Here is a 26,568-nt window from a genome sequence, read left to right as displayed (position 1 = left end):
AGCTCGGCCTCCTGGGTTCGCTCCATTCTCCTGCCTCAGCCTCCCAAGTAGCTGGGGCTACAAGCACCCATCACCATGCCCGGCTAATTTGTTTGTATTTTTAGTAGAGACGGGGTTTCATCATGTTAACTAGGATGGTCTCAATCTCCTGACCTCATGATCCACCTGCTTCAGCCTCCCAAAGTGCTGGGATTAGAGATGTGAGCCACCGCGCCCAGCCAAAAAATTTTTTAAAGACTTGTATTGTGGGCCGGGCGTGGTGGCTCACGCCTGTAATCCCTGCACTTTGGGAGGCTGAGGTGGGAGGATCATGAGGTCAGGAGATCGAGACCATCCTGGCTAACACGGTGAAACCCCATCTCTACTAAGAAATACAAAAAATTAGCCGGGCGCAGTGGCGGGCGCCTGTAGTCCCAGCTACTTGGGAGGCTGAGGCCGGAGAATGGCGTGAACCCGGGAGGCGGAGCTTGCAGTGAGCTGAGATCCGGCCACTGCACTCCAGCCTGGGCGACAGAGCGAGACTCCGTCTCAAAAAAAAAAAAAAAAAAAAAAAACAAGACTTGTATTGTGGTCTAACATGGTCCATCCTTGAGAATGATCCATGTACTGAGCAGAATGTGTATTCTGCAACTATTAGATGAAACGTTCTGTAAGTATCTATTAGGTCCATTTGGTCTAAAATACATATTAAGTCCAATGTTTCTTTGTTAATTTTCTGTCTGGATGGTCTGTCCAATGCTGCAAGCAGGGCCCTCCAGTGTTGGATGTGTATATATTTACAATTGTTATATCTTCTTGCTGAACTGACCCTTTTATCATTATATAATAGCTTTGTCTCTCTAAAGTTTTTATCCTGAAATCTATTTTGTATGATATAAATATAGCCAGTCCTGCTCTTTTTTGGTTTCTATTGACCTGGAACATCTTTTTACATCTCTTTATTTTTAGTCTGTGTGTGCCTTTGTAGGTACAATGCATTTCTTGTAGGCAACATATCACTGGGTATGGTTTTTGTTTATTATTATACTTTAAGTTCTAGGGTACATGTGCACAACGTGCACGTTTGTTACATATGTATACATGTGCCATGTTGGTGTGCTGCACCCGTTAACTCGTCATTTACATTAGGTATATCTCCTAATGCTATCCCTCCCCGCTCTCCCTACCCAACAGGCCCCAGTGTGTGATGTTCCCCATCCTGTGTCCAAGTGTTCTCATTGTTCAATTCCCACCTATAAGAGAGGACAAGCAGTGTTTGGCTTTCTGTCCTTGCGATAGTTTGCTCAGAATGATGGTTTCTAGCTTCATTCATGTCCCTACAAAAGACATGAACTCATCCTTTTTTATGGCTGCATAGTATTCCACAGTGTATATGTGCCACATTTTCTTTATCCAGTCTATCACTGATGGACATTTGGGTTGGTTCCAAGTCTTTTTTATTGTGAATAGTGCTGCAATAAACATATGTGTGCATGTGTCTTTATAGTAGCATGATTTATAATCCTTTGGGTATATGCCCAGTAATGGGATGGCTGGGTTAGATGGTATTTCTAGTTTTAGATCCTTGAGGAGTCGCCACACTGTCTTCCACAATGGTTGAACTAGTTTACAGTCCAACTAACAGTGTAAAAGCATTCCTATTTCTCCACATCTTCTCCAGCACCTGTTGTTTCCTGACTTTCTAATGATTGCCATTCTAACTGGTGTGAGATGGTATCTCACTGTGGTTTTGATTTGCACTTCTCTGATGGCCAGTGATGATGAGCATTTTTTCATGTGTCTGTTGGCTGCAGAAATGTCTTCTTTTGAGAAGTGTCTGTTCATATCCTTTGCCCACTTTTTGATAGGGTTGATTTTTTCTTGTAAATTTGTTTAAGTTCTTTGTAGATTCTGGATATTAGCCCTTTGTCAGATGGGTAGATTGTAAAAATTTTCTCCCATTCTGTAGGTTGCCTGTTCACTCTGATGGTAGTTTCTTTTGCTGTGCAGAAGCTCTTTAGTTTAATTAGATCCCATTTGTCAATTTTGGCTTTTGTTGTCACTGCTTTTGGTGTTTTAGTCATGAAGTCCTTGCCCATGCCAATGGCCTGAATGGTATTGCCTAGGTTTTCTTCTAGGGTTTTTATGGTTTTAGGTCTAACATTTAAGTCTTTAATCCATCTTGAATTAATTTTTGTATAACGTGTAAGGAAGGGATCCAGTTTCAGCTTTCTACATATGGCTAGCCAGATTTCCCAGCACCATTTATTAAATATGGAATCCTTTCCCCATTTCTTGTTTTTGTCAGGTTTGTTAAAGATCAGATGGTTGTAGATGTGTGGTATTATTTCCGAGGGCTCTATTCTGTTCCATTGGTCTAAATCTCTGTTTTGGTACCAGTACCAGGCTGTTTTGATTACTGTAGCCTTGTAGTATAGTTTGAAGTCAGGTAGCGTGATGCCTCCAGCTTTGTTCTTTTGGCTTAGGATTGTCTTGGCAATGCAGGCTCTTTTTTGGTTCTATATGAACTTTAAAGTAGTTTTTCCAATTCTGTGAAGAAAGTCATTGGTAGCTTGATGGGGATGGCATTGAATCTATAAATTACCTTAGGCATTATGGCCATTTTCACAATATTGATTCTTCCTATCCATGAGCATGGAATGTTCTTCCACTTGTTTGTGTCTTCTTTCATTTCATTGAGCAGTGGTTTGTAGTTCTCCTTGAAGAGGTCCTTCACAGCCCTTGTAAGTTGGATTCCTAAGTATTTTATTCTCTTTGAAGCAATTGTGAATGGGAGTTCACTAATGATTTGGCTCTCTCTTTGTCTGTTATTGGTGTATAGGAATGCTTGTGATTTTTACACATTGATTTTGTGTCCTGAGACTTTGCTGAAGTTGCTTGTTAGCTTAAGGAGATTTGGGGCAGAGACGATGGGGTTTCCTAAATATACAATCATGTCGTCTGCAAACAGGGACAATTTGACTTCCTCTTTTCCTAATTGAATACCCTTTATTTCTTTTTCTTGCCTGATTGCCCTGGCCAGAACTTCCAACATTATGTTGAATAGGAGTGGTGAGAGAGGGCATCCCTGTCTTGTGCCAGTTTTCAAAGGGAATGCTTCCAGGTTTTGCCCATTCAGTATGATATTGGCTGTGGGTTTGTCATAAATAACTCTTATTATTTTGAGATACATCCCATCAATACCTGTTTTATTGAGAGTTTTTAGCATGAAGGGCTGTTAAATTTTGTCGAAGGCCTTTTTTGCATCTATTGAGATAGTTATGTGGTTTTTGTCTTTGGTTCTGTTTATATGATGGATTACATTTATTGATTTGCGTATGTTGAACCAGCCTTACACCCCAGGGATGAAGCCACCTTGATTGTGGTGGATAAGCTTTTTGATGTGCTGCTGGATTTGGTTTGCCAGTATTTTATTGAAGAGTTTTGCATTGATGTTCATCAGGGATATTGGTCTAAAATTCTCTTTTTTGTCATGTCTCTGCCAGGCTTTGGTATCAGGATGATGCTGGACTCATAAAATGAATTAGGGAAGATTCCCTGTTTTTCTATTGATTGGAATAGTTTCAGAAGGAATGGTATCAGCTCCTCTTTGCACCTCTGGTAGAATATGGCTGTGAATCTGTCTGGTCCTGGACTTTTTTTGGTTGGTAGGCTATTAATTATTGCCTCAATTTCAGAGCCTGTTATTGGTCTATTCAGGGATTCAAATTCTTCCTGGTTTAGTCTTGGGAGGGTGGATGTGACCAGGAATTTATCCACTTCTTCTAGATTTTCTAGTTTATTTGCATAGAGGTGTTTATAGTATTCTCTGATGGTAGTTTGTATTTCTGCGGGATTGATGGTGATATCCCCTTTATCATTTTTTATTGCATCTATTTGATTCTTCTCTCTTTTCTTATTAGTCTTGCTAGTGGTCTATCAATTTGGTTGATCTTTTCAAAAAACCAGCTCATGCCGGGCGCGGTGGCTCAAGCCTGTAATCCCAGCACTTTGGGAGGCCGAGACGGGTGGATCACGAGGTCAGGAGATCGAGACCATCCTGGCTAACACGGTGAAACCCCGTCTCTACTAAAAAATACAAAAAACTAGCCAGGCGAGGTGGCGGGTGCCTGTAGTCCCAGCTACTTGGGAGGCTGAGGCAGGAGAATGGCGTGAATTCGGGAGGCGGCGCTTGCAGTGAGCTGAGATCCGGCCACTGCACTCCAGCCTGGGCTACAGAGCGAGACTCCGTCTCAAAAACAAAACAAAACAAATCAAAAAACCAGCTCCTGGATTCATTGATTTTTTGAAGGGTTTTTTGTGTCTCTATCTCCTTCGGTTCTGCTCTGATCTTAGTTATTTCTTGCCTTCTGCTAGCTTTTGAATGTGTTTGCTCTTGCTTCTCTAGTTCTTTTAATTGTGATGTTAGGGCGTTGATTTTAGATCTTTCCTGCTTTCTCTTGTGGGCATTTAGTGCCATAAATTTCCCTCTACACACTGCTTTAAATGTGTCCCAGAGATTCTGATATGTTGTATCTTTGTTCTCATTGGTTTCAAAGAACATCTTTATTTCTGCCTTCATTTTATTATGTACCCAGTAGTCATTCAGGAGCAGGTTGTTCAGTTTCCATGTAGTTGAGCGGTTTTGAGTGAGTTTCCTAATCCTGAGTTCTAGTTTGATTGCACTGTGGTCTGAGAGACAGTTTGTTATAATTTCTGTTCTTTTACATTTGCTGAGGAGTGCTTTACTTCCAACTATATGGTGAATTTTGGAATAAGTGTGATGTGGTGCTGAGAATAATGTATATTCTGTTGATTTGGGGTGAAGAGTTCTGTAGATGTCTATTAGGTCCACTTGGTGCAGAGCTGAGTTCAATTCCTGGATGTCCTTGTTAACTTACTGTCTCGTTGATCTGTCTAATGCTGACAGTGGGGTGTTAACGTCTCCCATTATTATTGTGTGGGAGTCTAAGTCTCTTTGTAGGTCTCTAAGGACTTGCTTTATGAATCTGGGTGCTCCGATATTGGGCGCATATATATTTAGGATAGTTAACTCTTCTTGTTGAATTGATCCCTTGACCATTATGTAATGGCCTTCTTTGTCTCTTCTGATCTTTGTTGGTTTAAAGCCTGTTTTATCAGAGACTGGGATTGCAACCCCTACTTTTTTTTGTTTTCCATTTGCTTGGTAGATCTTCCTCCATCCCTTTTATTTTGAGCCTATGTGTGTCTCTGCCCGTGAGATGGGTGTCCTGAATACAGCACACCAATGGGTCTTGACTCTTTATCCAATTTGCCAGTCTGTGTCTTTTAATTGGAGCATTTAGCCCATTTACATTTAAGGTTAATATTGTTATGTGTGAACTTGATCCCATCATTATGATGTCAGCTGGTTATTTTGCTCATTAGTTGATGCAGTTTCTTCCTAGCATTGATGGTCTTTACAATTTGGCATGTTTATGCAGTGGCTGGTACTGGTTGTTCCTTTCCATGTTTAGTGCTTTCTTCAGGAGCTCTTGTAAGGCAGGCCTGGTGGTTACAAAATCTCTTAGCATTTGTTTGTCTGTAAAGGATTTTATTTCTCCTTCACTTATGAAGCTTAGTTTGGCTGGATATGAGATTCTGGGTTGAAAATTCTTTTCTTTAAGAATGTTGAATATTGGCCCCCACTCTCTTCTGGCTTGTAGAGTTTCTGCCAAGAGATCCGCTGTTAGTCTGATGGGCTTCCCTTTGTGCGTAATCCGACCTTTCTCTCTGGCTGCGCTTAACATTTTTTCCTTCATTTCAACTTTAGTGAATCTGAGAGTTATGTGTCTTGGGGTTGCTCTTCTTGAGGAGTATCTTTGTGGCGTTCTCTGTATTTCCTGAATTTGAATGTTGGCCTGCCTTGCTAGGTTAGGGAAGTTCTCCTGGATAATATCCTGAAGAGTGTTTTCCAACTTGGTTCCATTCTCCCCATCACTTTCAGCCACAGATTTGGTCTTTTCACATAGTCCCATATTTCTTGGAGGCTTTGTTCATTTCTTTTTACTCTTTTTTTGTCTAAACTTCTCTTCTTGCTTCATTTCATTCATTTGATCTTCAATCACTGATACCCTTTCTTCCACTTGATCAAATCAGCTACTGAAGCTTGTGCATGTGTCACATAGTTCTCATGCCATGGTTTTCAGCTCCATAACGTCATTTAAGGACTTCTCTACACTGTTTATTTTAGTTAGCCATTCGTCTAATCTTTTTTCAAAGTTCTTAGTTTTGCGATGGGTTCGAACATCCTCCTTTAGCTCAGAGAAGTTTGTTATTACCGATTGTCTGAAGCCTTCTTCTCTCAACTAGTCAAAGTCATTTTCTGTCCAGCTTTGTTCCATTGCTGGCAAGGCACTGTGTTCCTTTGGAGGAGAAGAGGCACTCTGAATTTTAGAATTTTCAGCCTTTCTGCTCTGGTTTCTCCCCATCTTTGTGGTTTTATCTACCTTTGGTCTTTGATGATGGTGACATACAGATGGGGTTCTGGTGTGGATGTCCTTTCTGTTTGTTAGTTTTCCTTCTAATAGTCAAGACCCTCAGCTGCAGGTCTGTTGGAGTTTGCTGGAGGTCCACTCCAGACCCTGTTTGCCTGGGTATCACCAGCAGAGGCTGCAGAACAGCAAATATTGCAGAACGGTAGATGTTGCTGCCTGATCCTTCCTCTGGAAGCTTCCTCTCAGAGGTGCACCCTGCTGTATGAGGTGTCAGTTGGCCCCTACTGGGAGGTTTCTCCCAGTTAGGCTACTTGGGGCCAGGGACCCACTTGAGGAAGCAGTCTGTCCATTCTCAGATCTCAAACTCTGTGCTGGGAGAACCACTACTCTCCTCAAAGCTGTCAGACAGGGACATTTAAGTCTACAGAAGTTTCTGCTGCCTTTTGTTCAGCTATGCCCTGCCCCCAGAGGTGGAGTCTACAAAGGCAGGCAGGCCTCCTTGAGCTGTGCTGGGCTCCACCCAGTTCCAGCTTCCTGGCCACTTTGTTTACCTACTCAAGCCTCAGCAATGGCAGACGCCCCTCCCCAAGCCTCACTGCTGCCTTGCAGTTCAATCTCAGACCGCTGTGCTAGCAGTGAGTGAGGCTCTGCGGGTATGGGACCCTCCAAGCCAGGCGTGGAATATAATCTCCTGGTGTGCTGTTTGCTAAGGCCATTGGAAAAGCGCAGTATTAGGGTGGGAGTGTCTGGATTTTCCAAGTACCGTCTGTCACGGCTTCCCTTTGCCAGGAAAGGGAATTCCCTGACCCCTTGTGCTTCCCGGGTGAGGCAATGCCCCACCCTGCTCCATGGGTTGCACCCACTGTCTGACAAGCCCCAGTGAGATGAACCTGGTACCTTAGTTGGAAATGCAGAAATCCCCTGTTTTCTGCATCGCTCATGCTGGGAGCTGCAGACTGGAGCTGTTCCTATTCAGCCATATTGGAACCTCTTAACTGTTTTTTGTTTTTTAATCCATTCAGCCAATCTACCTCTTTTAATTGGAGAATTTAGTCCATTTACATTCAATGTTATTACTGATAAGTAAGGACTTACTCCTGCCACTTTGCTTTTTCATTTCTGGTTGTTTTGTGGTCTTCTTTTCCTTCTTTCCTTCCTTCCTGTCTTCCTTTTAGTGAAGGTAATTTTTTTCTGGTGGTAAGTTTTAATTTCTTGCTTTTTATTTTTTTGTGTCTCTGCTGTAGGTTTTTTGATGTAAGGTTACCATGAGGCTTGCAAATACTATCATATAATCCATTATTTTAAACTGATGACAACTTAATGCTGATGCATAAACAAGCTAACAAGCAAAGAGAAAACTAGTAAAAACTCTACACTTTAACTTTCTCTCCTCACTACTATTTATATCTTATTGTACTGTCTTGAAATGTTGTCGTTATTTTTGATCAGTTCATCATTTAATATTTCTACTCAAGATACAAGTAGTTTACACACAATTACAGTGTTATGATATTCTGTGTTTTGCTGTGTACTTAATATTACAAGTTCTGCATCTTCAGATGGTTTCTTATTGCTCATTAATGTCCTTCTCCTTTAGATTGAAGAATTCCCTTTAGCATTTCTTGTAGGACAGGTCTGGTATTGATGACATCCTCAGATTTTCTTTGTTTGGGAAAGTCTTTATTTCTCCTTCATGTTTGAAGGATATTTTTGCTGGATATACTATTCTAGAATAAAGGTTTCTTCCTCAGCACTTGTCATGCCACCCTCTCCTGGCCCTCTCCTGGCCTGTAAGATTCCACTACAAAGTCCACTGCCAGACATACTGGAGTTTCATTGTATGTTATTTGTTTCTTTTCTCTTGCTTTTAGGATCCTTTCTTTACTCTTGACTTTTGGGAGTTTGATTATTAAATGTCTTTATTTTAATTTATGGGAGTTTAATTATTATTTGGGTTTAACCTGCTTTGTGTTCTATAACCTTCCTGTACTTGAATATTGATATCTTTCTCTAGCTTTGGGAAGTTCTCTGTTATTATCCCTTTGAATAAGCTTTCTACCTCTATCTCTCTACCTCCTCATTAGGGTCAATAACTCTTAAATTTGCCTTTTTGAGGCTATTTTCTAGATCTTATAGGAATGCTTCGTTCTTTTTTTTTCTTTTGTCTCCTCTGACTGTGTATTTTCAAATAGTCTGTCTTTAAGCTCACTAATTCTTTCTTCTGCTTGATCAATTTTGCTGCTAAGAGACTCTGACACATTCTTCAGTACGTCAACTGCATTTTTCACTTCCAGAATTTTATTCTTTTTAATTATTTCAATCTATTTAATTTATCTGATATAATTCTGAATTCCTTCTCTGTGTTATCTTGATTTTTGTTGAGTTTCCTCAAAACAGCTATTTTGAATTCTCTGTCTGAAAGGTAACATATCTCTGTCTCTCCAGGATAGGTCCCTGGTGTCTTATTTAGTTCATTTGGTGAAGTCATGTTTTCCTGGATGGTTTTGGTGCTTGTGGATGTTTATTGATGTCTGGGCAATGAACAGTTAGGTATTTATTCCAGTCTTCACAGTCTTGGTTTGTTTGTACCCATCTTTTTGGGAAGGCTTTCCAGATATCTGAAGAGACGTAAATGATGTAACCTAAGTTTTTGGTCACTGTAGCCATATCTGCATTAGAGGACACCCCAAGCCCAGTAATGCTGTGGTTCTTGCAGGCTTGTAAAGGTACTGCCTTGAAGATTTATAAAAATTATCTGGTTTATGAGGCAGAGACTCTTGTTCTCTTCCCTTACTTGCTTCCAAACAAATGAAGTCTCTCTCTGTACTGAGCTGCCTGTGACTGGGGGAGGGGTAACACAAGCACCCCTGTGGCCACCACCACTGGGATTGTGCTGGGTCAGACCTGAAGCCAGCATGGCACTGGGTCTTGCCCAAGGCTTATAACAGCTGCCTGGCTACTAGTTATGTCTGCTGAAGGCCCCAGGGCTCTACAATAGGCAGGTGGCAAAGCCAGCCAGGCTTGTGTCCTTCCCTCAGGGTGGTGAGCTTCCCCACTGCCTTGGGTGGTCCAGAGATGCCATCTAGGAGTCAGGGCTTAGAGTTGGAAACCTTGGGAATCTACCTGGTGCTCTATTCTAATGTGGCCCAGCCGGTATCTAAGCCACAAGACAAAGTCCTTCCCATTCTTCCGTCCCCTTTCCATAAGCAGAGGCATCTCTCCCCATGGCCACCACTGCCCCAGGCCTATGGCAAGTACTCCCTGACTACTTCCAGTGTACATTCAAGGCCTCGGGGCTCTTCAGTCAGCTTGTGGTGAAGGCTGTCAGGCCTATGACTCTCCCTTCAGGGCAGTGGGCTCCCCTTTGGCCCAGGGTAGGTCCAGAAATGCTGTCCAAGAGCTAAGGCCTGAAATTGAAACCCAAAGAGCCCACTTGGTTCTCTACCCCACTGTGGCCAAGCTAGTACCTAAGCTGCAAGACAAAGTCCCCTTTATCATTACCTTTCCTTTTCTCAAGCAGAAGGAGCCTCTTCCCATAATCACCACAGCTGGGAATGTGCTGGGTCATGCCTGAAGCCAGCATGTCTCTGAGTGCACGTCTCTGAGTGATACACTGGATATCACTGCTGACTATTCAGAGCCCAGTGCCTCTTTAGTCAGCAGGTGATGAATCCTGCCAGGATTGGGTCCTTCCCTTCAAGGCAGTGGATTCCCTTCTGGCCCAGGGAGTGTCTAGAAATGTTGTCAGAGATCTAGGGCCTGGAATGGAGTCCTTAAGAGTCTGCCTTGTGCCCCATCTGACTGTGGCTGAGCTGGTATCCAAATTGCAAGACAAAGTCCTCTTCACTCTTCCCTCTTTTCTCCTCAAGTGGAGGGAAGGATCCTCTCCCGGAGTTGCAAGCTGTGCTGCCTGGGGGTAGGGGAGGTGTGGTACAAGCACTTCCTTGGCCACCGCAGCTGATGTCTTACTAGGTGTACCCTCCAAGTCCACTGGCTCCAAGCACAGCACAGGACCAGGACTTGTCCAGGAATTGCAGTCCTTGTGGCCTAAACTTCCTTTCGAGTTTACTTAGAAACCCAGAGCACTTTAGTCTGCAGTGGTGAGGCTTGCTGGAACTCAGGTTCTGACCACTGGGATGAGTGATTCTCCTCTGTTTAGGGCTAGTCTAAATGCTCCTTCCATGGGTACCAGCTGGGTTCTGCCTGGTATTGCTTTCTGCTGTGACAGGGTAGCACTGACTTTCAATGCAAAGTCCCACAATTGCTGCACTCTCCCTCCCCCAAGTGCACAGGTTCTTTCTCCATACAACACGGCTGCTGCCAGAGGATGGGGAAAGGGTGGTGTAGATGATTCAAGACTGTCTTTCCTACCCTCTTCAGTGCCTCTTTCTGTGATATGAAATTAAAACCAGGTACTGTGGGCTGGGCACGGTGGCTCATGCCTGTAATCCCAGCACTTTGGGAGGCCGAGGCAGGCGGATCATGAGGTCAGAAGATCAAGACCATCTTGGCTAACACAGTGAAACCCCATCTCTACTAAAAATACAAAAAAATTAGCCGGGCATGGTGGCAGGCGCCTGTAGTCCCAGCTGCTCAGGAGGCTGAGGCAGGAGAATGGCGTGAACCCAGGAGGCGGAGTTTGCAGGGAACCGAGATCATGCCACTGCACTCCAGCCTGGGCAATAGCGCGAGACTCGGTCTCAAAAAAAAAATAATAATAAAATAAAATAAAATAATGAATAAAACCAGGTACTGTGACCGCTCACCCGATTTTTGGTTCTCATAAAGGTGCTTTTTTGTGCATGGATAGCTGTTCAATTTGGTGTTCTTACAGGGAGGATGATCAGTGAAGGTTTCTATTTGGTCATCTTGCTCTGTCTCCTGTTTTTACCAATACTGCTTATCTCATATTAATTTGTCCATTCGGGCTGGCCATGGTGGCTCATGCCTATAATCCCAGCACTTTGGGAGACCAAGGTGGGGTTGGAGGGGATCACCTGAGGTCAACAGTTCATGACCAGCCTGGCCAACATGGTGAAACCCTGTCTCTACTAAAAATACAAAAATTAGCTGGGCGTGGTGGTGGGGGCCTGTCCTCCCAGCTACTCAGGAGGCTAAGGCAGGAGAATCACTTGAACCCAGGAGGTGGAGGATGCAGGGAGATGAGATTGTGCCACTGCACTCCAGGGACGGAACAAGACCCTATTTCGAAAAGAAAAAAAAAAATTGTCTACTTGTCTGCTCCCTGCAACCAGGCTAGGGGCATGTGGTGAGCAGGGACAGAGCCTGACTATCCATTGCACAATGGCTGAACATAGAAGGAGCTGATCAAATACCAGTTGAAGAGAGGTTGTTCACATTCCAAAGGCAGGCAAGACAGCGAACCCTCTTCCATTACCTGCCCCTTCAAGCTGGAAGGTGTGCATGGAGAACAGGTTATGGGTAAGGGTGTGGAGACAACATGCTGGCTGTGTTCCTTGGGCAGTAAGGACCCTGAGCTTGGCGAAGAGTAACAGAATATAAGCAGGAGAGGAAAGTGAAAGTCCATCATGGAGAATGAAAATCAGGAAGAAAAATGTGGATTTTATATGGTGGGAAACAACACAGAACCAAGAGGCCTCCTCTAAGCTACCAGCTAGATCTTAATTGCATGATCCCCTCCAGTTGACAGAATGTTCCAGCCAGGAGGCATGCATACCCACATTCTGGCTCCAGGAAACATCTACCCAATCATGAGGTAATCCTTCTGAGTTTCAGCTACTCATCACTTCCTGAAGTTGCCCAGGTGGGCCTAGGCCAAGGGACCCATGGGTGGAAGAATCAGAAAGCTCAAGTCCTCACAACTCTAAGGATACCTGGCTATGGTGGTGACTAGCAGCATCCTCACCTTACATGCATCCAGGGAGAACCCAGACCGTTTCCAGGTCATGGAAAATGTCCAGGTTAGGCACAGAGCCTTACCAGCCCTCGCCAGCAGTTCTATCTAGCAACCAACTCAGCTCTCTGCTGGGCAATTTATGAACAGAACTGTACTCACGGAGTTTGTTTTCCTAGTCTATGGGGCCCAAAACACTGTAACAAAAGTTCTCTTTCCTTTTTCCTCTATTCTGAGAAGGGGAATAACAATAACAGCTACTATTACAGAGCACCTATTCCATATTTGGCACTTAATGCTTCTTCTCTCTAACACTTACAACTCTGCCAGGTAGATATTACTATTTGCACTGAAGCTGAAAAGCTGAGGTTCAGGTGTATCATGGTATATGATAACCCAGTCTGGCTAACTCCAAGCCTAGCTAACTCTCCCCACCACAGTGAGCTGCCATAAAGGCAAGCCAAACATCATGAACCTGCTGCGGTCATTGGTGCCTGCTGGGCTCCAGCCACTCCTCCTACCAGACCCATTCGCGAAAAGACAAAGGAGCCCATTTTGAAGCTGGTCTCCTGGAGCCAGCAAAGACACAAGAAAACAACAAGTCAATTGTCCATAGCAGTACCAGGAAGGCCACACAGGTGCAATCAAGGAAGACCATTTCCTGCTATTACCACCCTGAGGTCCAAAGGCCTGCCCAGGCCTTACCATCCTCGGTGACCCCAATTTTTACCCGTGACGCCTCAGTAAAACTCTGGAAGATTTCTGTTGGAGGTATTAAAAAATACTGTGACAGCCAGGAGCAGTGGCTTATGCTGATAGTCCCAACACTTTGGGAGGCTGAGGTGGGCAGATTGCTTGAGCCTAGGAGTTCCAGACGAGCCTGTGAAAAATGCCGAAAACCCATTTCTACGAAAAATACATAATTTAGCTGGCCATGGTGGCGTGTTCCTGTAGTCCCAGCAACTTGGGAGGCTGAGGTGGGAGGATCACCTGAGCCTGGGAGGTCAAGTCTGCAGTGAGCTGAGATCGCACCACTGCACTCCAGCTGGGCGACAGAGTGAGATCCTGTCTCCCCGCCACCAAAAAAACACAAAAACTGTGACAATCATGGCCAGATGCAGTGGCTCATGCCTGTAATCCCAACACTTCTGAGAGGCTGAGGTGGGTGGACCACTTGAGCCCAGGAGCTCAGGACCAGCCTGGGCAACATGGCAAGACCCTGCCTCTACAAAAAATACAAAAATTAGCCAGGTACGGTGGTACATGCCTTTAGTCCCAGCTATTCAGGAGGCTAAGGCAGGCGCATAGATTGAGCCCAGGAAGTCGAGGCTGCAGTGAGCTGTGATCACGCCACTGTGCTCCAGCTGGGTGACAGAGCAAGACTGCCTCTATTTAAAAAAAAAAAAAAAGTGACAATCAGCATAAGGAAGGGGGACCATGCTAAGGGGACTCATAGAAGGTCACCCCATCAGGCAGAGTAGAGTAAGAGCGGGGTAGGGACTCATATAGGAACTGAGCCCATGCCCTGGCATAGCCACTGTGAGACAATGGACATGCCAGACCCTCTCTGGGCCAGGGGCACAAGCCAGAACTTGGGTGTCATCCAGAACTCTGTCCCCTCCTTCATCTCTACCTCTAATTAGGCACCTAATCAATCCTCAGATTGACCTCTGCAAAAGATTTTGACTCTGTCCCCTCCTCACATCTTACCTAGATTATTGCATTAGCCTCTTAGCTGAGCCCCAGCCTCCAGGCTGTCTCCAGTCTGTCCGTTCTCCCAGCCAGAGGGATCGTTCTGAAACATGTACATGCTCACCTCACTTCTCTGCTCACTGGAACCCTTATCTCTCAGGGTAAAGTGCAAGCTCCTTGGCTTAGCTTCCAGATTCTTGTGTCTGCCTCCTGCACTCTTCCCGGCTTCTTTCCCAGACACTCAGCACACACTTCCTGTGCCTGTACTTCCCTGAATGCACTGCGCTGTTTTGTGACCATGTATTCTGTTGGCCTTTCTTCCTTAGAAGGCCCTTCCCTTCTTCTAATTCCTGCCAATCCTTCAGAACTCAACTAAATAGCACTTCTTCCAGGGAGTCCTCTCTGATACCCTGGTTGGACTTAGATGTCCCCTCCTTTAGCCTCCCCACCCACCCTGGGCTTCCTTCTAGCATAGTACTTAGAGTTGCTGGTTTTTCTATCTCTTACATCAAGGTCCCTGGAAAAGAGGAAGTAATCTCAGACAGGGCCTCAGTGAATTCTGTATCTGCAGCAATACCCAGGCACCCAGCACCATACTTGAAAGACCACAGGGATTTCTGGATAGAAAAATGAAGGGATCTCCCCAGCAAACAGGTCATAGAATTGATCACAAGTTAGAGGACATTTACACATAAGTATCTATATAGGTTCATCAGTCTATGCAACTGAGCTCAGTTACTAAGGGAACTGTCCTTCTACTTTGACCACATTCTTGCTTTATAAAGTCCTATGCGGTCACAGTGAACTTTCTCAATCCTGAATACCAGTTACCACAAAAGATCAGTGATCCCTAGAAGCAGTTTTATGGCCACAGTTTGGAGCAGAGTGGGGGTGGTGAGTGCGGGAAGGCAGCCAGCGGTCCCTGGGCTCTGGGATTTACAAGCTCTGGTCAAGGGATGATGGAGGCTGCACTGTGAAAGGGTCTGGTGAGTCAGCCAACTTCAGCAATCCTCCAAACACTTCTAGTTCTTTGTTATCAAAAAGTTCAGTCTTGTGAAAGGTGTTTGGTTTTAAGTTTCCTGTCACTGGTCTACTTATTTAGAAAGCGTTACACCGCTACCTGAAATAAATAAGGTGCCTGAAGTCTGATTTAAGGAGCTTCTTGCAGTCAGCTCCTGTGTGCAGAAAACCTGTTATGAGAAATGAAACTGAGAAGGTGGACATTTCTGTAGCATCATCTCTTTCCCAGGAGCTCAGGGTTTTTCACTGTAAGATGAGAAAGGAGCGCTGGTGGGCACTGGGCCCATCCTGGGAAAGACACCAGGAGGGACTAAGCCTCTTCTTCGTAAACTTGATTCTTTTCTCTTTCTCCCCTTACTGACCTTGAGATCAAAGTGAGCAATTTTCTTTGTGTGAAGGTAGTTCACCCCATCCAGGATCTGCTTAATGAAGCTGGTGGCCTCCTCCTCACTCAGTGACTCCTTCTGGGCCAGGAAATCGAAGAGCTCTCCTCCAGACACTCTGTAAAACACCAGCGGGGGGAGGGGAGGCCCAGGCCCAGTCAGCTCTGCATGTCATGAGGCTGGGCTGATGGATGCAAGCCCTGATCCTGATCCCCCAGGGACCTCGTATGGCAGAATCCCCCTTGCTTATGTCTGGGGCTTTGTCTGTCTGACCAGTGCCAGGGACTGACTTTGCTTCTATTTGCTTTGTTTTCTTTTGGATCACAAGGGCAGGAATCACTCTGGAGATGTTGTCAGAAGGGCCTCTGCTCCCACTCTCTAGGCCCTGGTCCCAGTCACCCTGAAGGTTGCCCTCTCCCCCCAGTATGCCTGAGATGGCAGGGGACAAAAACAAGCAGATTCTTTAGCCGGAATGTTTGTGTTCCTCCAAATTCATATTTTGAAATTCCAACCCCCAAGGTGATGGTATTAGGAGATAGGGCCTTTGGGAAGTAATTAAGTCATGAAGTCAGAGCCCTCACAAATGAGATTAGTGCCCTTATAAAAGTGACCCCAGAGGGCTCACTTTCCCCTTGCACTATGTGAAGTTACAGTCAAAAGACAGCCATCTATGAGGAAGTGAACCTTCATCTTGATCTTAGACTTCCCAGATTCCAGGACTATGAGAAATAAATTTATGTTGTTTGTCAGCCACCCAGTTTATGGTTATTGTGTTACACAGCAGCCTGAATGAACTGAGAGAGGAAATTGGTACCAAGTATGGAGTGCTACTGTAACAGATACCTAAAAATGTGGAAGCTGTTTTGGAATCAGCTAACAAGTAGAGGCTGGAAGAGGTTTGGGGTGCCAACTAGAAAAAGCCTACATTGCCACGAAGGAATGGACTGTAAGGGTGGTTCTGGTGAGGGATCACAAAGAGAAGAGATTCTCAATCTTCTTAGAGAATACCTAAGTGGTCATCAACAAAATATTTGTAGAAATACAGATGGAAAGGCCATTCTGATAATGTCTCAGATGGATATGAGGAACATGTTACTGGTCTGGTCAATGAGGGAAAGCACATCCTTCTTATAAAGTAGCAGAGAACGTGGCTGAATTGTGTGTGTGCCCTAGTGTTTTGTAGAAGGTAGAACTTGTAAGCAATAAAAATGGAATATTTGGCTGAGGAAATTTCTAAGCAAAGTGTTGGAAGAGTGTCCTGGTTCCTCTTGATTACTCATAGTAAAATGTGAAAAGAAATGGTTTAAAGATAAAATTGTTACTCAAAGGGAAGAAAGCTTAAAAGTATGAAAAATTCTCAGTCTCCTCATATTGGAAAAACTAAGAAACTCTGTTTGGGAAAGAACAAAGGTGTGACCAAGCAACCATTTGATAAAAAGATTAATATGACTCTCAGGGAAGCCAGGTGCTATTCATCAAGACAATAGGGGGATTAGTCAGCCATCTAAATAGAAGCCAGGACCTATTGTTCAAGACAATGGAAGAATGACCCTGAAGTCATTTCAGAGATCATGGGGGTGAAAAGAGGGGTGTCCCTCCCATCACAGGTTCATAGTGCCAGAGCCTAGAGGCAGAATGATATCAAAGGAGGAGCCTCCACTGCCCAGTGCTGCCTCACATTGTGGGCTTTGTTCTCCAAACTCTGTTGCCACACTCCTCAGACATACCAGGTGTGGCTCCTGGAGGGCAACAGTGTGGCATGCTCTGTGCCAAGCAAAGCTGGTGGATGTGTGGCTGCCTTCTCCTGGATTTCAAAAGATGCCTTAAGGGAGCTGGTGGGCCCCTGGGCAGAGGACTGCCTTTCGGGTGGGGGTCAATGCTTGGAGAGCAAAGCCTTATGGGTAGGGTTGCCCAAAGCTGCAGGGGCAAGACCTCCATTCCACTCCTGTGGGCCTGGAGGGCAGAGCATTGAGCCAAAGATTATTCTCAATGTTTTGTACTGGCTCAGAGCCTGTCATTCCTTTATTCTTTTCCATTCCTCCTTCTAGAATGGGAATGTGTATCCTCTGCCTGTCCCACCATCATATTTTGTACACGACATGTTTGATGTCATTGGTTCACAGCTGGAGAGCAGCTTGCCTCAGAATGAATCACACCTTGAGTCTCACCCACATCTGATTTAGATATTTAGATGAGACTTTGGACTTTAAACTTTGGAGTTGATGCTGGAATTAAGACTTTTGGAACTATTGGAATGGAAGGAATGTATTTTACATTTGAGAAGGACATTAATTGGGGTGGGGGGCAGAGACAGAATGCCAGAGTCTGAATGAACTAAGACAGATGACAAAGAGGAACAAATGCTGTGCCAGAAACTAAAGACCTAGGTTCCATTCCAGCCTTGCCACTGACCTTAGACAACTCATTTCCCTTCTCCAGGCAGGACCTGGTTTCATTACATACAAAAAAAGCAGATTGGGCAAGACAGCTCCCAAAGCCCCCTTTCTTTAATTTTATAAAAGATGGCCCCTTTATGGGGTTCAAGAGAATCAAAGTATGGCCCCTAACTTAAGCAGAAGACTCCATTAATTATATTAATCTCTAAAGACTCTAGAATACTACTTTTGATGCTTGATACTACTTTTTCACACTCTACATTCTTGCATCCTATAGTTGATGTGACAGAGCAAAAAAAATCTCCCCTGAGATTTAGGATTGCCAGATAAAATAGGTTTTTACTTGCTAAATCTGGTAACCCTACTTGGGCTTGTTTATTCTGCCAACAAAAAGAGTCAAACTCTGTAAAATATTTAAAGATGTTTATTCTGAGCCAAATACGAGTGCCCAAGACCCGTGACACAGTCCCAGAAGGTCCTCAGAACATGTGCCCAAGGTAGTTGGGTAACAGCTTGATTTTATACATTTTAGGGGGACAGAAGTTACAGGCTGAATCAATCAATAAATGTAAGGTGTACATTAGTTCCGTCTGGAAAAGTGGAAAAACTTGAAGGTGAGGATAGGGAGTTGGGAGGGCTTCTAGGTCATAGATGGATTTTATGATTGGCAATTGGTTATTATCAAAAGAATCAATAGAAAAGAGTGTCTGAGTTAAGACAAGGGTTATGGAGACCAAAGTTTTTATTATGTAGACGAAGTCTCACAGGTGGCTGCCCTTGGAGGCAATAGATGGCAAATGTTTACTATTCACATTCTTAAAAGGTGCTAGACTCTCAGCTAATCTCTTCAGGATCAGAAAAAGACATGGAAAGGAACAGAGATTCTCCAGAGAATATAGATTTTTCCCAGAAGAGTCAGCTTTGCAGGGCCACTTCAAAATATGTCAAAAGATTTATTAGGGTAAAATACTTCTATCTATTTCAGGGCCTGCTATTTGTCATGTGATGTTATAGTAGAGTCAGGCTGGAATTTGTTATCTTATTGCTGCAAAGAGTCTGTTTTGTTAGTCTTAAGTTCACTGTTTTTATATTAATGTTGGTCACTTGTGCCCGAATTTCAATGGGCGGAGAGTATAATGAGGCATGTCCAACCCCTCTTCCCAACATGGCCTGAAAGTTTTTCAGGTTTACTTTGGAATCCCGTTGGCTGAGAGAGGGGTCTATTCAGTTGGGGGGCTTAGAATTTAATTTTTGGTTTACAATCCTCTGACAGAAGCTGGGGTATCCAGCCAGCATGTGCTCCGCTGGGGCTGAAATAAAGCCAAGGGCCCAAAGGGAAAGATCTCAGGAAGGGTTCTAGGCCAAGGGATCCAGGACCTTTGGATCACTTGGAGAACTTGTTTTAAAATGCAGATTTACAGATCCCACCATAGACTTTAACAAATTAGATTCTCCAGCAGTGAGGCCTTAAAACCTGTATTTTTACTATGACAACATAATAATAGTAATTAATATTCATTGAACATGTACTCTATGTTACATGCCTTATGCACATTATCTCATTTCATCATCACAATGTCCTATGATCTAAGGACTAACACTTTTCTATTTCACACTTAAATAAACAAAGGCTCAGAGAGGTTAAGCAACTTGCCTACAGTCCCATAGCTAGTAAATAGAGTCAGGATTCAAACCTAGGCAGAACAGCTGTCAACCACTACAGCATACTGAGTATTGCAGATTATTCTTTTCTTTTTCTTTTTCTTTTTTTTTTTTTTTTTTTGAGACAGTCTCATTCTGTTGCCCAGGCTGGAGCGCAGTGATGTGATCTCAGCTCACTGTAACCTCTGCCTCCCAGGTTCAACTGATTCTCATGCCTCAGTCTCTCGAGTAGCTGGGGTTACAGGTGCATGCACCACCATGCCCAGCTAATTTTTGTATTTTTAGCAGAAATGGGGTTTCACCATATTGGCCAAGCTGGAACTCCTGACCTCAAGCAATCTGCCCACCTCAGCCCCCAAAGTGTTGCGATTACAGGTGTGAGCCATTGCGCCCGGCTCCAGATCATTCTTATATGGCTAAAATGGCTCTGATCCAACTTTGGGGATCATTCCCTGCCCCCTAGTCCATCCTAAATAAAGAGCATCAAAATCTTCTTTTCTCCTTTCTTTAAACATTTCCAGAAGCACATTTGGACCCACTAAGTAATCTTAGCATCATGAAAAATAGAACAACCAGACATAAAATAGTGCAATAGGAAGTACACAGCAATACCTATGACATGCTGTGACTTAAAAAATGGAACCTAAATCTGCTTAAGCCTCTTGTTCAGCACTATCAACAGAACTTTCTGCAATGATGAAAATGTTCTAGATATGTGCTGTCCAATAGAGTAGCCACTAGTCACATGTGGTTACTGAGCACTTGAAATGGAGCTAGTGTAATAGAGGAACTGAATTTTAATTTTGATTTAATTTTAATTATTCTAATTCAAAAACTGAAGTGGTATAAAATATTTTCCATTAAATACAACTTTATTGTTTTAGTAGAACTGCATTTCACTTTAACTGTTGCATTGTTTTGCATAAGAATTGAAATGTGGGCTGGGCACAGTGGCTCACACCTGTAATCTCAGCACTTTGGGAGGCTGAGGCAGGCAGATCACTTGAGCCTAAGAGTTCAAGACCAGCCTGGGCAACATAGTGAGACACTGTCTCTACAAAAAATACAAAAATTAGCCAGGCAAGGTGATGTGCACCTGTAGTTCCAGCTACTTAGGAGGTTGAGGTGAGGTCAAGGTTGCAGTGAGCCGTGATTGTGCCATAGCACTCCATACTGGGCAACAGAGTGAGATCCGGTCTCAAAAAGAAAAAAAAAAAAAAAAAAGAGGTTGAGATGTGCTCTAAGTATAAAATTCACACTGGATTTTGAAGACTTAGTTTGAAAAATAGAATGTAAAATATCTCATTAATAATTTTAAATAAAAATATTATTAAAATCAATTCACGGCTGGGCGCGGTGGCTCAAGCCTGTAATCCCAGCACTTTGGGAGGCTGAGATGGGCGGATCACGAGGTCAGGAGATCGAGACCATCCTGGCTAACATGGTGAAACCCCGTCTCTACTAAGAAATACAAAAAACTAGCCAGGCGAGGTGGCGGGCGCCTGTAGTCCCAGCTACTTGGGAGGCTGAGGCAGGAGAATGGCGGGAACCCGGGAGGCGGAGCTTGCAGTGAGCTGAGATCCGGCCACTGCACTCCAGCCTGGGCAACAGAGCGAGACTCCATCTCAAAAAAAAAAAAAAAAAAAAAATCAATTCACATATTTCTTTTTGTTTAGTCAGTGTGGCAACTAGGAAATTTAACATTACGTATGTGGTTCACATTACATTTCTATTGGACAGCGCCAATAGGCAGGGTATCTCCTCTAGATCTAACTACTAGTTACAGGAAATACAGGGAACAGAGGAATGAGTTAAAGAACACCATGAGGAAGGAAAAAGTCTAATCCAGACTGTGAGACAGGACAAGTGGCCTAGTTTTCCAACACATCAATGGCAGGAAGGGGGAAGGTGAAAGGGTGAAGAGAGACTGAGATAAGATGGCACAGTTTACCATATGTACTGTCTGCCATAGCTGCAGTGCCCCTCTGCCCAGGGTGAGCAGGGTGTGGCCTAAGGTGGCTGCGTTGGTGTTGGGGACCTGGCTGGTGCACTATTTTCTCAGTGTCTTATGGGCGAGGCCATCCTGTGCCCCACTCTGACCCTTGCCCCAACCTTGGGCAGGTGCTGGAAGCTGGAGCACCCTCCCAGCTGCTAGAGTAACCCAGGGTCTGCTCTGCAGGCTGGGGTCAAAGGGCCAAGACGATGGCTCCAATCCTTCAGCAGCAAAGACACAATCTTCACCTTGGGGTGGGGCATGTGAGAGTTCTAGGGCTCAGCTTTTCTTCTTGTGAAACAGGAGTGAAAAAAAAATGCTTTCATTACCAACTTTGGAGGTAAGGGTGGGAGTGAGAGGAATCTCTATGAGATCCTTAATAAAGTCCTTGACATGAACACCATACATGGTGTCATCATCAGGGTGGCAGTGGTGGAAGGGGGCTTGATTTAGAGTTTATTTGAAGTTTGCCACCAGTGCAATGTGCTTTCCCAAACATTCCCTCACTTGAGCTTGATATCCACCCAGAGGGCATCCTCATTCTCAGACGAGAAAACTGAGGTCTCAGCAGAGCAAGGGACTTGCCCAAGATCACATAGCTAGAAGGGGCAGGACCAGGATTTAGACCCAGATTTTCCCAGCCCCAGTTCACCACATGTCCCTCTCACCACAATCCTTCCACATTACAAAGGCTGAGGTGCTGATGCAAAACGGAAAGCCTTGAAGCAGCCCTAGGCACTGGGCAGTCCTCTGACATCCCTGTTCTGCTGCATCCACGCTCTCATCACAGTGGGCTTCACTATCTACCTTTCTCTCTCCCCAGCTAGATTATTTTTGCTTCCACAGCAAGAAAGACATTCAATAGAAGTTTGGTGAATAAAAGAACAAGGAAAGAAATAAAATGCTAAAAATAACATGACGTAGAATATTCTGTATCATATAGACAGTGAAGCCTTGGTATTTGTGAAAGACCTGTCCAGAGCCCTCTGCAAATTTTCACATCTGCAGTGCCCCCTCTGAAACACAAAGAACCCAGCTCCACACTTAGTCTGCCAGCCCCTGCCAGGTTGTGTGGGCCTGTGACCTCGGGCGAATATCTAAATAAATAATAACCCTACAATTCCTACTTTAAATAAAATGCTGCATCAATGTAAAAGCTTCTTAGCTTAGCATTCCCAAAAGCCACTGACATGAAGGCTTGGGTTGAGTGAGGACTTTGGGGGGCAGTAATCAGTCATCTGTTTGAAGGTGGGATCTGGGCAGGAGACCTGGTGAGAGACATGGTCTCCTTGGGATGAAGAAGGGAACAGCCACTGTGCTCCCTAGAATCTCCCCCAGAAACTCAGAAAGGTGGGAGGCTGATGATCTGCCACCGTCTAGGCCCTGGATACCCAGGCTGGGACATTCACATTAATGCTCAGTCACCTCTTTTCGAAGCCTAATCAAGGAGCCTGGGTGTCATTTCTTTAGCCTCTAAGACCTCTGCCCTGGAGCCACCCCCCATCTCCTTCCAAGTTTCTTTCCTCTTACATCCCACATCTCTTTAAGATGAAAAACAAAGCCTAACGACTTGGCTTCATCTCTTCTCCTAGTGTTCCCAGGATCATCCCCTTCCTGCAAATCTGACCTTTGCCTCCCTCCTCCCTGCAGGGTGGCATGCCTGCTGGAAATGCTTTTCAGACTCTTCTGGGAATGTATACATGAATGACCTGCACAGGCAGCGACGGGGGGAAAATGCTGCCAGAGCTGCTGGGCCCAGGAAGCTGGGCTCAATTCGGGAACCTGGGAAGCATCACTGCCACCCTGGAGCACTCTGCCAGCAGTTCTCTGGTATGCAAGCATTGCAGTATTGCTTTCCAGAGGCTTGGAATCAAGGAGGTCCCAGAGCAGTCAGGGGCTTGTGATGGGAGGCCGGCCCGACCTTCACAGGGAGACTTACATTTTTCAGGGCTAGTTCCACATGTGACATGAGTTAAGCTACTGAGATTTTTTAATATATTCTACACCCCATACAGAAGTCAACTTACATGGACAATAAAATCCTTCCCAGTCCTGCCTTCAATAGTCCTAACCAGAGGTAGCTGCTTCTAGGGAGGTCACAGATGGGATAATAACAGCTGAAAGGGATCAGGGCCAGGCATATCCTCCTAGTGCTGGCCACTTTAGCAGAGAGCAGGAGGAAGCCCTGCACCAGACAACAGTTGCTGAGAGGGGGAGTGGGATCAGGGTAGACTCATTCATAAAACCTGCAACTGGGCAGCTTTCAACTGAGCAGGTGGATACTAACACTCACTGGGCAAACCCACTAATTTATTAGGAGGCCGAAGACTTCTGACCAGCCTAACAGGAGTCACTAAGTCTAAGCACAAAAGCCCATGAGGCCGGGTGTGGTGGCTCATGCCTGTAATCCCAGCAATTTGGGAGGCCAAAGCGAGTGGATCACTGGAGGCCAGGGGTTCGAGACCAGCCTGGCCAACAAAGTGAAACCCCACCTCTACTAAAAATACAAAAAAATTAGCCAGGCGGGGGGCACATGCCAGTGGTCCCAGCTACATGGGAGGCTAAGGCATCAGGATCACTGGAACCTGGGAGGTGAGACTGCAGTGAGCCGAGATCACGCCACTGCACTCCAGCCTGGGTGACAGAGCAAGACTCCATCTCAAAAAACAAAAACAAACAAACAAAACAAAAGCCCAGGAACTCCTCTCCTGGGAGGTCCTCCCTCTCAGACCCTGGCCATACATGGGTTAGGCAAGTCTTAGAACGCTTGCGTCTTCTCCAATCTCATAAATTCTTAGCAATCCATAGACAGGCACCCTGAGAACAATGAGACAGCTTGGAAGTGAAGGGGGAGACAGAAATGGGACAGAACTAACAAGCACAGAGGCCCAAGCAAGTCATGGGAGCACCAGCGTGACAACTGATGTTACGGATGGTGCACCTGAGCTCACAAGAAGCTGGCACATAACTGGCTGACCATGAGCCCTGTTGGAAAAAACATGGACGTCTCAAGAGCATCACCTGCCACACCCCTGCCACCGACTCCTAGGCTTCTACAAACAGGAAGAAGCAGGCAATTTCCCCAGCAATTAAAGACACGCCAGTTACAATAATAAAGTATCGATTTATAGCTATAAAGATCAATAAATAATGAAGCACGTTTCAAAACAAATGACCCAGGGCTGGCAGGGCCGCAGGCACACAGCAACACTCCTACGCTGTGGTGGTAATGGTTAACCAGGACCATCTTTGAAAAGCGAGGATATTGAGTCCCAAAAATGTCAGCCTTTGGCCTAGTCATCCCATTCCTGGTGTTTAGCTAAATCCTGGGGACTCTGCTGAAAGGATTAATTAAAAAGAAAAGGGGAAGATCTTGAGAAAAAAGTTGTTTTATCAGTAAAATTTGTAATGGTTAAAAGCTAGGAAATAAAAACCATGTGTCCAACAATAAGGATGTTATGGTTTGACTATTTGTGCCCTACAAACTCGCATTGAAATTTAATCCCCAATGTGGCTGTATTAGGCAGTGGGACCTTTGAGACATGATTGGGTCAGGGTGTGGTGGCTCACGCCTGTAATCCCAGCACTTTGGGAGGCCAAGGCGGGCGGATCATCTAAGGTCAGGAGTTCACGACCAGCTAGGGCAACACGGCAAAATCCCGTCTCCACTAAAAATACAAAAATTGAGCTGGGTGTGGTGGTGGGTGCCTGTAATCCCAGCTACTTGGGAGGCTGAGGCAGGAGAATAGCTTGAACCCAGGAGGCAAAGGCTGTAGTGAGCCAGGATCGTGCCATTGCACTCTAGCCTGGAAGACAGAGCGAGACTCTATCTCAAAGAAAGAGAAACGACTGGGTTATGAGGACTCTGTCCTTATGAATGGATTAATCCATTCATGCATTAGTGGATTAATAGGTTAATGGATTAATGAGTTATCATGGATGGAACTGGTAGCTATATAAGAAGAAGAAGAGAGAACTGAGATATCCCGCTCTGCCCCTCACCATGTGATGCACTGGGCTGCCTTGCGGGACTCTGTAGAGAGTCCCCATTAGCAAGAAGGTCCTAATCAAATGTGTCCCCTCAATCTCAGACTCCTCAGCCTCCATAACTATAAGAAATAAATACCTTTTCCTTATAAATTAACCAGTTTCAGATATTCTATTACAAGCCACAGAAAATGGACTAAGACAAGGGAAATACTGGTGTGCAATTCAGTGAAACGTTGTCAGTTAAAAGAGAAAAGCCAATTTTTAGAATTATGTTAACTGAGGGAAAAAGTAGAGCAGGAAATTATACAAGTACAATGATTGTATACAAATAGATAAAGATTGAGAGGAACCACAGAAAAACATAAATAGCTGCGTTTGGGTTGTAGGATTATAAATGTAATTTCTTTTCCATTCCGGCTTAGTTTTTTTTTCCCCCCCAAAATAGATTTTTAAGAAGTGGCTAGGCCTTTCCAGCAAGGTGCGCTTGTCACTCTCTGCTGGGAATCAGGATGCCGACTGCTGACCCTCAGCTTCTCTCTGGGTCAGGCAGGACAGGCATCCAGTAATCCAACCAGCTGGGAGGTCCATGGGAGAAACATGGAGGACACTGGGAGCTAGTGAAGGGAAAAGCACAGGCAATTCTATACATTTAAACACTGAGGTGGATAATTTAAGAATCAAATGCGAGAGTATGCAAATGCCCATCTGCTACTTAAATCTATATCCTGCCCATACCAGAGCATAGTTCTCAAATTAGAATGATCTCAAATGTCAGGTGGTCCACCCAGTCTGTAGGCAGGTTAAGGATGGCTGCCTGCTTTACAGATGAGATCTAAAGCTCAGGGAATTGAGGTGACTTGCCCAAGGGCACAAAATCAGGGATTCCTGAGAGATTCTATCACTCCCACTACCAGGAAGGTGCATACATGCTTATGAGCCTCAGAACATTCTTTTTTTTTCCCCCGAGACGGAGTCTTTCTCTGTCACCCAGGCTGTAGTGCAGTGATGCAATCTTGGCTCACTGCAACCTCCGCCTCCCAGGTTCAAGCAATTCTCCTGCCTCAGCCTCCCAAGTAGCTGAGATTACAGACACCTGCCACCACGCCTGGCTAATTTTTGT

General features: G+C 44.7%; 1 protein-coding gene and 1 long non-coding RNA gene across 5 annotated transcripts in view; both read right to left on the bottom strand.

The window, feature by feature from the left end:
- Positions 1-26,568, bottom strand: part of LOC105488766 (death associated protein kinase 2) — a 141,458-nt gene that overhangs the window by 50,516 nt on the left and 64,374 nt on the right. For all 4 annotated transcript variants that reach the window (XM_011753188.3, XM_011753224.3, XM_011753171.3 and 1 more), the window contains exon 4: positions 15,387-15,525. In XM_011753188.3, coding sequence (XP_011751490.2) covers positions 15,387-15,525 — 139 coding nt within the window. The remainder of the gene's footprint in view (positions 1-15,386; positions 15,526-26,568) is intronic.
- On the bottom strand, positions 557-15,380 carry LOC139364452 (uncharacterized). The gene is made up of 2 exons (XR_011626445.1): positions 9,939-15,380; positions 557-9,055 (listed from the first exon to the last, which is right to left on the bottom strand). It is a non-coding gene; the product is annotated as an uncharacterized lncRNA (long non-coding RNA).

Source organism: Macaca nemestrina, chromosome 7, assembly GCF_043159975.1.
Source record: "Macaca nemestrina isolate mMacNem1 chromosome 7, mMacNem.hap1, whole genome shotgun sequence".
NCBI lineage: Eukaryota > Metazoa > Chordata > Mammalia > Primates > Cercopithecidae > Macaca > Macaca nemestrina.
The sequence above is the reverse complement of the archived record's forward strand: the minus strand, read 5'-3'. Positions and strand labels throughout refer to the sequence as shown.